The sequence below is a fragment of the Neocloeon triangulifer genome, unplaced genomic scaffold, assembly GCF_031216515.1.
Source record: "Neocloeon triangulifer isolate White Clay Creek 2 clone unplaced genomic scaffold, ASM3121651v1 ptg000017l, whole genome shotgun sequence".
Classification (NCBI taxonomy): Eukaryota; Metazoa; Arthropoda; class Insecta; order Ephemeroptera; family Baetidae; genus Neocloeon; species Neocloeon triangulifer.
In genome coordinates, this window is record NW_026775559.1 from 874,671 (window position 1) to 887,375 (window position 12,705).

General features: G+C 38.2%; 2 protein-coding genes and 1 long non-coding RNA gene across 6 annotated transcripts; 1 reads left to right on the forward strand and 2 right to left on the reverse strand.

Moving 5' to 3' along the window:
* Positions 1–1,333: 1,333 nt before the first annotated feature.
* LOC132203255 (serum response factor homolog) lies at positions 1,334–8,195 on the forward strand. Of its 3 annotated transcripts, none has more exons than XM_059630902.1 (7): positions 1,334–1,565; positions 1,967–2,155; positions 2,233–2,444; positions 2,960–3,226; positions 7,158–7,320; positions 7,707–7,817; positions 7,909–8,195. In XM_059630902.1, the coding sequence occupies exons 2-7, from the start codon at positions 2,020–2,022 to the stop codon at positions 8,004–8,006; spliced, it is 987 nt and encodes a 328-aa protein (XP_059486885.1). In that variant the 5' UTR covers positions 1,334–1,565; positions 1,967–2,019; the 3' UTR covers positions 8,007–8,195. The 3 variants fall into 3 exon arrangements, with proteins under 3 accessions (XP_059486885.1, XP_059486883.1, XP_059486884.1); XM_059630900.1 differs by having other exon boundaries at positions 1,336–1,565; positions 2,218–2,444; XM_059630901.1 differs by lacking the exon at positions 1,334–1,565 and adding an exon at positions 1,614–1,799 and having other exon boundaries at positions 2,218–2,444.
* Positions 5,630–6,984, reverse strand: LOC132203256 (uncharacterized). Its single transcript, XR_009442433.1, has 3 exons — positions 6,838–6,984; positions 5,938–6,056; positions 5,630–5,869 (listed from the first exon to the last, which is right to left on the reverse strand). It is a non-coding gene; the product is annotated as an uncharacterized LOC132203256 (long non-coding RNA).
* Positions 8,196–8,235: 40 nt separating the features above from the next.
* On the reverse strand, positions 8,236–12,650 carry LOC132203214 (uncharacterized). Of its 2 annotated transcripts, none has more exons than XM_059630817.1 (4): positions 12,428–12,650; positions 10,410–10,559; positions 8,557–8,735; positions 8,236–8,492 (listed from the first exon to the last, which is right to left on the reverse strand). In XM_059630817.1, exons 2-4 carry the CDS (start codon positions 10,543–10,545, stop codon positions 8,442–8,444), a joined length of 366 nt encoding a protein of 121 aa, XP_059486800.1. In that variant the 5' UTR covers positions 10,546–10,559; positions 12,428–12,650; the 3' UTR covers positions 8,236–8,441. The 2 variants fall into 2 exon arrangements, with proteins under 2 accessions (XP_059486800.1, XP_059486801.1); XM_059630818.1 differs by having other exon boundaries at positions 10,410–10,565.
* Between the last annotated feature and the right edge of the window lie 55 nt (positions 12,651–12,705).

Genomic DNA, 12,705 nt, shown 5'->3' on the forward strand with positions numbered 1-12,705 from the left:
CGATTGTGTGTTTTCTAAAACGTGCAGGTCAGCCAGCGATTTTTTGCTTAATTTGAATTAATTAGCGGAGAGTAACTAGAACAGAGATCCCGCGTGGATTAAGAATACAAATCATGCGTCGGAGATTAAAGAAGTTTGTCTAGAAAGTGACCACCGCCGCGCGCGCTATACTGACCCCGCGAGAGAATTCTTGCACGTACTGTTTGTACGCTTGCTTTTTTGACGCAATGACCATACTTAATTTGGGCACTGTTACATTGAGTGACAACTTTCGACTTTACGGAATACAAATTAATTATTCCTTCTCTGACTTTTGCCTTTTTCGGCGCGCATTATATATTTGTACGAAATAGCCGCCGCACGCATTAAATTAAACTCGCCGCAGCCGCGCGCATAATAAATGCAAGCGGGGTGTAATTAATCCGTCGGATGTTTTTCGTTTGACCATTAGCTTTAATTCGCCTCTTTCGACAGCTAGTTGAACTTTGTGTCTGTACACGCAACGAGAGTCGTAAAAATTCATGAGCTCCGTGTTTTATGAAATATGAGGGGAAAAATGTATGCAAAAAAATAGTTATAATGTGCGATTTAAGATAACTGGCACGAAGCAAAATTATCATCATTTTTAGAGCTTTTAATGCTTCATTACTTCATAGGAATTATAAAATCCGCAAAATATTTTTCTCTCAATTAGCAGAAATTTCTACATTTCGCCTTTTTTCGAAGAAACATGGCTCGTTATTTTTAACAACACCAAGTGCTGCCAATTTTCCTTCATAAACAAACTATTTTTGTTCAAATCTAATCGAATTTGAATACAATGATAAAAATGTATTCAAGTCACTGTGAAGAGAGAAACATATAAACAAGCACGTGCAAAAAGTAGAGTAGCAGACGAAGGGTTTCTCGGAGTGGTTTGTTTGTGTTTTCTGCGGAGCAAAAAGACAAAAACAAGTATTTACGGCATTTTGTCCAGATAAAGTGCGAATCAAAGGACCGCCTCGACTCAAATTTGAACAATGCGTGTGTGTATACATAATATAAAATATATTTCTGGAGAGGGGTCTTCTTGCATGCCCATATAAAGATATGGATACCTTTTAGGGAGGGAGAGCTAAATATGGACATGTCGATCTCTTTTACAATTACTACGCGGCTTAAAAATAGTAAAGTGCGCGGTCACCGGGTGCGGGGTAACGCGTCAAGATTCAAAAATCGTAGGGCTGGAAACAGGGTCTCGGTTCGGGAAAGTTTGCCGGGAAAATTCGGCGGGCGCACTTTCAGTCAGAATCGCGGCGCGCGGCACGGAACTACTTGGCGTGCGCGGAGGACGGAGGAAGGATTGGCGATCGCTTACCTCCGCCGCGGCTGCTGCCAGGCGCACCATTAGGCTAAGCAAATTAGTCAGCAATCGCCGCCGTTTCCAATGTGGTACGGTGTTGACAAGCGACCAGTTTGATCGTTAAGTATGCACGCAGCCGCCACCAGTGTTCTCCGGCAGTGACCCCGAGGCTGATAACAAGAAAAGACTGCCCGCCTGCGACCTGCATCATACATAATCTCCAGTAAGTGCAACTCTCTAGCTCGGATGCGAATGTCCCCTGCCTGCCTACACGTGGATTTTCCAACGTTGACCTCGCACTCATCACGCCGTTTTTCTGCCAGATTCAAACGCCGGGACACCCTAGGCGCGCGAAACCGGCCTTTCGCCCGAGGTCATGCCGAAATTAGGGCCGAATCGCAGCCAAACGGCTTTTGTTTGAGAGCACCAGGGGGGTGTAACCTTGGAGCAATGCATGGTGATTAGATAATAACAGGGAACGGCGCTCTCTAATGGGCCATTTCTCTTTCGGCCTCTCACGATTTTTCTATTTAATGATACACCGTCGTTCTTAAAATTTCACGCACTTTTGTCAATTTCCAGCGTTTTCGCCCAATAACCACGACGCATCTCTCTTTTCCGCAGGATTGCAAGCAACATGAGCAAGACTGGTGATTTGCACGCGATTAGATTAGACCATGAATCATTCTGAAAGTAGCAGCACTAGTCCTCGCAGTTTTCTCAACTACAGCCAATGCAACATGTTGCCCAGCGGCACCTCGGACATTTACCACGAGTCCCAGCAAATGGGCAGCAGGAAACGCCACCTCGAAGGTATGACTCCCCGTCCGATATTAACCAAAGAATTTGTAAAATTCTCCAATCACTCACCACAGCCTCTCAATACGAAGGTTTCGAGGCGTCCGAGTCGGACTCGTTGGAGGAGCCGGCCACGTACACGCAGCCATCAACCTCGACGCCCCGAGCATTGTCCAGCAGTTCTGGGCCACCCCCAAATGGAAAGAAGACCAAGGGCAGGGTCAAGATTAAGATGGAGTACATTGACAATAAGCTGCGGCGGTACACAACGTTTTCTAAAAGAAAAACCGGCATCATGAAAAAGGTTTGTAGATTCTATGTTTTATTAGTTTTTTTTCTTTCCCCTGAAACATTTTAGAAATTTACTTATAGGAAAAAAAATCTCCAAAGAATAAACAAATAAAGCATTGATCGGAAGTAAACGTCACTTTAAAAATTCAACTCAATTTATTTTTATTGCTTTCAATTTCCATCAACCGTCTTCTATATTGCTTAAAATATCTTTAATATTCAATTTGTCTTCTGTTAATTAGACAGTGAACTTTAATTTGTCTGGATTTTTCTGAATATTTTCTGATCCTGATTCTAATTAGATCCTCAAATGATTTGAAGATTGGAAATCCCAGATGATTTATTTGTTTTAAATAAATTCAACCTTGAATGGAGCCTTTTTTTGATCAATTTAATTTTTGATTGCTAGTTCATAATATTTTTCAAAAATTAACTGAAATTAAATGAAAACTTCAATAAATAACTCCATCCATTTGAACATAACTTCAAATTAAATAAATTTTTCAAACAAATATTCTAAATTTGCAGGCCTACGAGTTGTCCACTCTGACGGGCACACAGGTGATGTTGCTGGTGGCGAGCGAAACGGGTCATGTGTACACGTTCGCAACGCGTAAGCTGCAGCCGATGATCACTTCTGAGGCTGGCAAAGCGCTGATTCAGACGTGCCTTAACTCGCCGGACGCGTCTCAGCCAGTTCCTCAGGCGGCGGCCACCACTGGTGGCGACCAACGCATGTCAGCCACCGGCTTCGAGGAGACCGAGCTGAGCTACCACATCGAGGACGGGGAAAAAGTAAGGCAGCAGCAGTTACTTAGCAATTACCAGTTGCACGAGTCGCAGTACCAGAGCCACTCGCACGCGCAGCAGCTGCTGCTCGACTCGCAACTGCAGCTGCAGAGCATGCAGAGCGGCGCGAGTCAGTACCACCATCACATGTCACACCAAAGTCCACAGCAGGGCCACTCGGGCCACCACCAGTACAACCTGGGAGGGCCCCAGTAACGCTTGAATCCCACCCTGGCGGCCGCTGTGAACTTCGGTTGCCCTTTTTTGATTGCGTTTGCATGCGGTGTTTGATTTTGGTTTGGATTTACTTTATAGAGAATCGGTTCGGAAAATGTTGAAATTTGCATTGACCTTTGTTTTTGTTTGAGGACATTTATGATGATCGTAAAGACTGATTGCCAATCCAAGCAAAGTTAAATAATTATGATATTAAGTATCTAATTAATGAAAAATAATTCTCTAATTTTGCTCTTTATGCTTGTTTGTTAAAAACATGAAATTAATTAATTTAATGATCTTGCAAATTTTTGCTTATAAATTTTTTTGAACAAGTAATTCAATAATCATTATTCTTTTTCTTTCTTCGCAAGCATTTTTCACGATTTTAAATAATAGCCATGCATATTCATCTTTGATAATCAATTTTGTGTTGATTTTAACTGGATTTGATATTTGAAACTACAAACCATTGATATTAATTATTAAAGAATGAATTTGAATCTTTTCCTTTGATATTTGAATGAAATGTAAAAGCAAATTTCACCTATTTAATGTATCATAAAATCATGCTTTTCTGCACGTAGCATTTTATTCTTGAATATTTGGCACAAAAATAATTCACAACTTAATCACTTAATAACTTTTTTAATTAAATTTTTGCGTCCAATGCAACTACGGAATGTTGACCCGTTTTTTGCAACTTTAATTAATACGAAGCAGTAGAAAAAATCCTTGGTTTTTATTCGGACGTTTCTTTTTATACTTCTACTCTTATAATTTTACGAGACATTTTAAGACTGGTGAATTATTTTCATGCTTGTGACAGTTGCTTCTTCTTGTTTCTAATTTTCGAAACGATTCTCTGCGAAGTGAGCGAAATTATGCACGCTCAAAAATGTGGGTCCCGTATTTCACGTCTCGGCCGCCCGGTCAAGGGTGCCGCTTAATGGTCGCGCACCACGGTAGCTAGTTGAGAGTTGTACACAGTGGCTCCTTTGCGCTCGTTTGATTGTAAATAGGGCCTTCTCGGAATCAAGTTGGGCGCGCGCGTCCAGTCGCGGTCTGCTCTCGCGAGGTCCGCTCTCTAACTTAAGCTCTTTTATACACTTAATTTTAACTTACTCAAAAAACACACACACATTCCTTGGATAATGAAAAAGACAGACGTCCGTCTGCTGATGTGCAATAATTTGTGAGGGGCCGAAACCCTGAAATTTCTTCTGTAATCGTGTGATCCACGGCTATGATCTGGCCATTGTTTTTGTTATTTATTTTTATTATTTATTCGCACGCAACGCCTTAAGATATGCTTAAATCACCACACAATTATTCGAAAAAAAGTACCAATATTATTCGCCCAGCTGTTTTCTGTTCAAAAAAGAACTTCCAATCTCCCTATTTTTTCTACACCACGATTGCTACAATCTCAACCAATGTGTTCATAGTTAAATGTGCTGCTTCGCTGTGTTGTATGATACAATATTAATTTTAATATACATGAGAACTCTCCTTCCCGTTGAATTATAATAATTATTTTATACGAAGTGCTCAAATCAGACGACCGACCGCAAACACTACACTTTTTAATATTAGCAAGCAAGAGAACTGGCCAGGCAGATTATTTTTGTTTTAATACATAATTTCTTGAGTTATTATATTAGATTTATCGCATGTAAATAAAAATTTACTTCCAAAGAGACGCAACAGAATATGTAATCACCCTTGAAATTAACACTTTTGAGAGACAGAGAAAGAAATGATTTTTTTTTATTATTATTATAATAATAACAACAAACGCAGATGGCTCATGTGATCGCTGTCGCTGAAAAGAGAGAAATAAATTGCAAAGAAATCCTTTCGTTGAAAGTCGCCGGATTTTAATTCACCTGTGCGCGGCGGTCGGATGGAAAGGCCGCCGCCTCCACCTCCGCCAATTAATTGCTTTATTGTCAGTGTCAAAGAACCTGACCAAGTTTGATTGACATCCTGCACGTAGGCTGCGATAGGAAATGCAAAACGGGTGGCGAAAATCTCGGATGCGCCGCACACGTCCGGGAACTTCCCTTTTCCTGTGCGATACACATTTTAATATTAATCAGGCGGCCGATGCAAATCTCTCTCTGTCTTTTAAACGTGTGAAATGTGCCTGGATTTTTGCAATGCCCTCCAGATGAAAAGATTAAGACTTAATTGAGAAGTAATAAACTTTATTTATTGTGTGGATAAAATTTTAAGATGCGAGATTATTATCAGTTCTTTCATCTCATTTTCTTTTATAAATGTATATATTTTTTTTCATTTCTTTTTTTTAATTCTGGGTTTTGTTCAAAAATAACAACACAGCGCTTTTCAAAACAAGTTTCTCTCGATTACAACAAAAATCAGTCTTCTCTCGCCGGTCAGTCTCTGCAACGCGCCCACGTCTCTTGCCTGAAACACAAATCAAATCGGTCAAAATTTGAATCAAAAACACAGCTGGATTAAATTAAGAAACTCACCTGTTCGCTCTCGGTGGCGTTCGACGTGCTTGTAAGATCGGCGCGTGAGTCACATTGGGATCCTCTTCCCCTCCGCCTCCTCCTCTCCTCCCGAGATCTCCTCCAGGGCTATTGACCACCTGTCGCAACAAATGCTACACTTTTAGTTTTTCTGCGAACGCGATTTGCGAAATTTTCCATTTTCCGCACGCATTGGCCTCAGTCGCGACAAAAATGAGCCGGGGGCGGCGAACGGCGGCGCCACCCTCAACCGGGGGCGGTTTGTCGGACCCTTAGTGTGACCATCTGCGCGCGGCCGGCGAACGCACATGTTATTATGTTTTTTGTTCCAAATCGCTCTTGGAAACTTTCTTTGTTACTGAAACGCGCACCGACTGCCGTTATTCGAATTTCCAACCGAAATTTCTCTGCCAGGTGGAAATTTGAATTTGAATTTCCATGTCAACCGGTGCTTTGATAAATATGCAAATTGAATTACACCATCTCTAGGTGTCAAAAAATTATTTACATTAATTAAAAAATTCTAAAGTTTTCCCTGATTTTGTTAATTTCAGATATTACTTAAAAATAAAAATCAATTAAAAAACTATAAAGAAAAATTATTTTATATTATATCTTTATCAAATATAAATAATTTTTCGATTTTAGAGATGATTTAATTCAATTTGCTACCAAACAAAGCACAATTAATTTTTTGTCAATGTTAAATGAAAAATGATTTTTAATTGAAAGCAAATAAATTAAAAATTGAAATGATTTAATTTCAAATATGAGAAATTTGAAAATCAGAAACCGATTGGGACCTGAGTTTTTCCACAAAGGAAATGAATCTGAAAATTTTGGGCCGCAATTCGCGACGGCTGAGGCGAAAACGGGTCAATTGCGTGTCAGATGGCTCACCTGGGGTGCCTGGTGCGAAGTCGCGCCTTCGGTGCCCACATCGCGACTGCCGCTCCGTAGCCGTTTCCCTCCCAGTGGACTTGGTCGCCTTCCTTTTAAGGCGAGAATGCGAGTCCAAGTCAGAGAGGGGGCCCGAAAGACCACTTGCCGCTGAAGAAGGTGGCCTTTTTAGGCGCGCTCGGCCGTCCGCTCGCCAAACTGGGCCCTAAAATCTTGTTTGGGCAAAACTGCTTTTCTCGGCACGCTTAATTAATGCAGCACGTGCTCGATCCATTTTCGATTTTAATTGCTGATCGATTTCTCGCTTTTTCTGCTTGCAGCTCGACTCGCCAAAATCATGCGCCAGCGGCTCGGACTCGTCGGCCGACAGCGACTCCGAGTCCTTTGACAATCGCCTTGCCGAAGAAAAGTTCGGCAAATTGGATGCCAAACATTCAAGCAAGCAGGACATGCCTGAAAATCTGTGTTCAGTCGCTCCTTTAGGTCAGTTTCTTAACTTTTGACTGAAAATTAAATTAAAATTATATTTAAAAAAAAAAATGAAATTGGTTTTACGTTATTAAAAAATATTTTTTACACGAATTTTTTTTACATGAAGATATAAATGAAAAGATATAAATTAAACTTAACTTGTGTTATAATTTTGAAAATTTGAATTTACAATTAACTGAAAATATTTTGATTTATAGGACTTTTTAATTAGGAAAATATATTATTTTTAATTCAATATAATTTTCTAATTCTGAATTAAAATTAAAAAAATATATATTAATGTTTTTAATCTTATTTAATGAGAGTCTTTATTTTCATATTTTGTAAAATTATCTCCAATTTTGTTTATATATAAAAAAAATTATTTTATTTTGCAGTCGGTTTTCATAATGGAAACTTAGTCTACCAGCCGCCGTCGTCTTCAGTGATGTACACGGCGCCTCACGCAGGGTTGCCCAGCGGAATGCTCTTCGCAGTCAAAACCGAAGGTGAGTCACCGTGCGCGAATCAATCCCTTCCTTTCGCTTGTTCCGATTGGCCAATGGCGCGTTTTGACCAATTTTTCTATTTTATCGGCAGGTCCAAATTCGGGACACAAGTCGCATCTTGCCATTCCCCTGCACCTGGCGAAAGGTGGAGAGACGCAGTGCTCCCCCGCAGATCTCTCCAAGAAGTGAGCCAACATCGACAACCACTCACACACCACTACTACTTGTCACTCGATTGCTCTTACGAATAGTGCTTTAACTAATTTAGGCTGTTCTCATTTTTGTAATCAAACCATTTGCATGTTGATAATTTATTGCGCCCTACGTTATTAATAAATTTAAAAAGAGAAATGAGATATTAACAATGATGATTTGAAATGAGGGGTTTTATTTCAAAAATGCAAACCAGATTGCTAATTTGTCGTTTTTATTTCCATTTCTTTCAAATTCAAAATTACTGTCCCAAGCAATTCAAGCGAAACAATACAATTATTTTTTATTTCTATTAATTTTTTGTCAAGGAAGAAATGAAAGTGTTTTGCGTGGTGACATGGAATTTTTATTCGGGGGTCTAACGTCTCTAGGTCACAGGGCTGCGTTTCATTTGGTCTGTCTCGCTGCCGGTCAGTTGAAGTGACCCACTGGCATTTCGAGCTGCTCGTTGATGGTCACTCCCTGCAACGACAGACGGACGTGCCGCGAATTGATTAGGTGCCGAAAAAGGCGCTCTGCCGCTCACCATCGGTGACTCGGAACGTCGGCCGAAACGTAGACGCAGCGACGGCGTGCGGTTTGGCGCTGACTTCCTCACCAGCTCGTGGTTGATGAGCAACTCCGAGTTCAGAAGGGTCGCCCTGTCCTTCGGTTCTTCCTCAACGCTCATCGGTTCGATCAGAAGTTTTTGCAACTTCAGAATTGCTGAAAACGTTAAAAATTGTCAATTAATTAATCTGGTAAAACTTTTTTCATCTAAAAATGAGTTTTTTTATTTTATCAAATTAAGTTGAAAAATGTTCCTGTCAAAGTAACTTTAAATAATGAGACAATTTAAGAAAAAGTTTTATAAGTATAATTTCATATGCGGAGGTAGTTATGTATACATGCGAGTTTTCTCAAAGTCATTGAAAAAAGTTTAATTTGTGACTTTATTCATAGAGTATAAAACAAAATAGAGGAATATTTGAAATTTTTTTATAAAGAAAATTACTAATTTCCAGGGAAATGGTCATTAAAAAAAAATGAAATGACTTCATTTGCTTAAATTTCTGAAAATTGTAAAAAATTGAAAAAAAGTGAAAATAAATTAAAAACATTCAAGAAATTTAACAAACTTCAAATAGTAGCTCCGTGTATTTGAAAGGAAAATAAATAAAAGGTCAAAACAGGAAAAAAATTAATCACAATGATATATAATTTGTCAAGAACAGAACTTAAGAGTGAATTGAAATAAATAAACAGTGTAGACTTTTTTTCTATGTATTAGAAAATTCTATTAGAATTTTATTTTTTAAATTTTAAATTATTTCATTTTTTAGTTCTAGATTTTTTTATTTAATTTTAATATTCATAGGAAAGCACGTTGAGTCTCTTTCATTTCATTTGCTACTTTCAAGGATCAAAGAGCACTCTCTTATTTTCATAAATGCAAATTCTCGCCCACGTCAAAAGTGAGAGAGATAGCATTAAATTTGAAAAAACTCAATCCGCCGCGAAATTGAGATGCATCTCTTGCTTTCGTCGGCACACGCCCGTTGAAAATGACGACTTGTTTATAAATATAAATTCCGCGCGCACGCAACGCACAATATTAGTCCATTCATTTTTGCCGGGAAATAACAAACGGGCCGCTTTCAGACTTCCAGCTCCTCGTTTTTTCCTGCTACTTTATGCGAGTGCAACTTTACGGGGGCGCAGAGAACGAGTTGCTTGTACACAATTTAATAAAATGCAGCCGACGATGTACAAGGCTGCGGTCTTATTGTACGCTTTCTTTTGTCGCGCGCACATTTCGGCCAAATTTAATAAGGCTTTCGCCGAGAGTTTGTCGCTCCTCGTTCGTGTGTGCGGCGCAATAATAAAATCACGCGTATATGCAAAGCATAAATCTTTTGTGGCCCACGCGAGTGTAACTGACTGAATGACGCGAAAATTAAGGTGTGTACAAGAGGAGAAGACGTTATTTAATTTCGCAGAGCTAGCTGCGAATTCGACTCGTCCGTGGTGGAAAACATGATTGAGCGAGGGCACTTTAAAAGCTTCGCGTCGTATTTTCCCATAGGACACACACGCAGTTCCATTCGCGAATGACACGCGAAAAAAAACCAAGATGAATTATGAATTATTATGTATTTTCACTGGCCCACGCAAAGGTCAAAGGTACCCTTGATTTCTGAGCTAGATGTTTTAATCAAAAAAGGGATTGTTCGAATTTCAGCTCGTTGCACTCTTATTTTTGTACGCAAATTAAATATTTTAAATTAAGGTGATATAAGAAAATTTATTTATTTTTTTTTTAAATTTGAAATTTTTCATCTTATTTTTATTCCTTCTTATTGGATAAGAGCGTTTTAGGGTTTATATATTGAGACTTACTGTCGTAGTCGATGAGAGTCGGCGAGTTGTTGTTGGTGTTGACTGCCTTGGCTTGCGCGGTGCCGCAAATCGCTGCGACCAATAGACATATCAGCAGAACCACGTTCTTCGGGAATTGCCACGGAAACTCTGTCATTCTGTGATCTGAAACTAAAACTTTTTTAAATTATTTCTAATCCGAAATAATTTTATTTCTAATTAAATTTTTAACAAAAAATTTTCCACCTTTTTGTGTCTTTTGGACATTCTCATTCTCGTCGTTTTATTTATTTCAATTGTTTTTAGATTATTTTGAAATTATATATCTGGGAACAGATTTTTAGTTTATAATTTATTAAAAAGTTAAATTTCTTTTAAATCCTCTGTTATCAAATCAGGGTCTTGATTTCTTGAAGAGACATAATGAATAAGCAATAATCATTTTAAGTGCTTATGTCAATAGCATTTTCTTCTAAAGTTGGTTTTCCTTTTTTTAAGTATGTGCATATATTTCGTTTCATTTAATATTCATAAAAAATAATAAATAAATAATAAATAAACTCGTAATTGATAAATAAGTTCCCAAAATCTCGGGGACTCAAAAAGTGTAAAAATCTGATTGTAGCGTCTATTTATTCATATATTCATTTTGGGTTAAACAACTCCATATTTACTCTGTGTTTTATTAAATTCTGCGAGGAGAACAAAAAACTTGACACTTGCCTTTTAATTTTGTAAGTGCGCTGGGAAGATAAACAGCGCTTGGTTCTTAATTGGACAATTTTTTTAAATTAAATATAACGAAACAGCTTAAACAGCGTAGCTTTCATAATAAAATAGAGTGAAATTTTCCGTACAGATTACAAATGGTTACATTTTCGACTTTCTTATAACTGTTGTTGTTTACTTGTCCAAATTGTTGACATTTTCAATTGTTGAAAACAAATTATTTGAAAAAGGAATTGTTATAAATGAGAAATAAAGAACGAAATTATTCCAAAATAAATTCGAATGTTACGGCTGGATTTAAAAAAAAAAAAATGATTTAAATGTTTTAAAATGTTCATTTTATGACCCAAATATAAATTTCGCAAGTAATGTTTCATAATTGTCAATGATGTTGCATCCCTCTATAAACGTCTGTGGCAGATTATAGTGCATATTATGCATTATCGTCCCCTTCGGTGCTGCGATACATATTATTTTACAAATTGCACAACACATTTGTTATTCATTCGTTTTTATTTATACACCGCTATTGGAGTTGCAGTCGCAGAAACTCCCCAGCGTGCAGGTTGGTGTCAGTATCAAATTGCCATTAGTGCCGCGAGTAAATACAGAGCTGCCCCATGAAAGCAGAGATTTTACAAATCCCTCTTCGCCCCTTTCTCTTCTTTCGCGTACACGTCGGTAAACATTTAATAAATTAATTAAAACGTAGATCGATGCAAATTTTTTTCTTCATACAGGTGGAGTTTTGTCTCAATATGCAACATATTTGCCGAACAAAAGGAAACGCCGCGTGGGATGCTAATATTAATAAAACCGATTTCCCCCCACACACTTGGTCGCTTATCATCCGTTAATTGCTAAATTAATTAAGTGCCACTTATCTATAATCTGCTCGTTCGCGGGCAGAAGATAGTTTATGAATGAGCGCTTGCGAGAAATCTCTTTTTTAATAATAATTATGTGTCAACAGCGTCACACGCAAGACAAACACAGATTGGGGGGACACAATTGGAAGAACAAAAAGATCAAAGTGGAAATGGATTAGCCGTTGATTACAGTTCACACTCAATGTTTAGCCCAAATTGCAACTTGATTGTAAAAAGAACAGGATAAATGAAATTAGCAATAATTTTTTGTTCTCCCTTTATTTTGTTGCTAAAGAAATTAGTAAATTTTGCAATAAACTTTAGAAAAAAATTAATCTAGAAATTTTTGTTTTCATGCATCTAAAATTAATTTGATCTAAATGCTAATGTATCTAAATTATGATTAATTAATGTAGACCTAAAACTCAATTTGTTGCCTACCTGCAGGCGATGTGGACCAGGTTGAGACGGCGATTATCAGTGAGGGGGTGAGCTCTTCCCTGTTCGCCTTTTATAAGAGCACTTCCAAGGTTGACATGCGCGGCGCAGGGGTGAAAAAAATATCCTGGAAAACCATCCCCGTTCAAAATTGAATTACCACCCTTTCCACTTTCTGTGGATTTCAATTGTCGTTGCTCGCACTCTTTTATTGTTGTTTTCGGTCGATCCAAACTAATAAATCAAATCGCCCAAATTCAACCGAATTTAAAACGAGAGTC

Coding starts and splice junctions, on each gene's coding strand:
- LOC132203214 (XM_059630817.1), bottom strand. CDS start 10,545: ATGACAGAGTTTCCGTGGCAATTCCCGAAGAACGTGGTTCTGCTGATA. Junction 8,736..10,409: donor GACTCTCATCGACTACGACA/GTAAGTCTCAAT, acceptor TAACGTTTTCAG/CAATTCTGAAGTTGCAAAAA. Junction 8,493..8,556: donor GACGTTCCGAGTCACCGATG/GTGAGCGGCAGA, acceptor CTGTCGTTGCAG/GGAGTGACCATCAACGAGCA.
- LOC132203255 (XM_059630900.1), top strand. CDS start 2,020: ATGAATCATTCTGAAAGTAGCAGCACTAGTCCTCGCAGTTTTCTCAAC. Junction 2,156..2,217: donor CAGGAAACGCCACCTCGAAG/GTATGACTCCCC, acceptor CACTCACCACAG/CCTCTCAATACGAAGGTTTC. Junction 2,445..2,959: donor AAACCGGCATCATGAAAAAG/GTTTGTAGATTC, acceptor CTAAATTTGCAG/GCCTACGAGTTGTCCACTCT.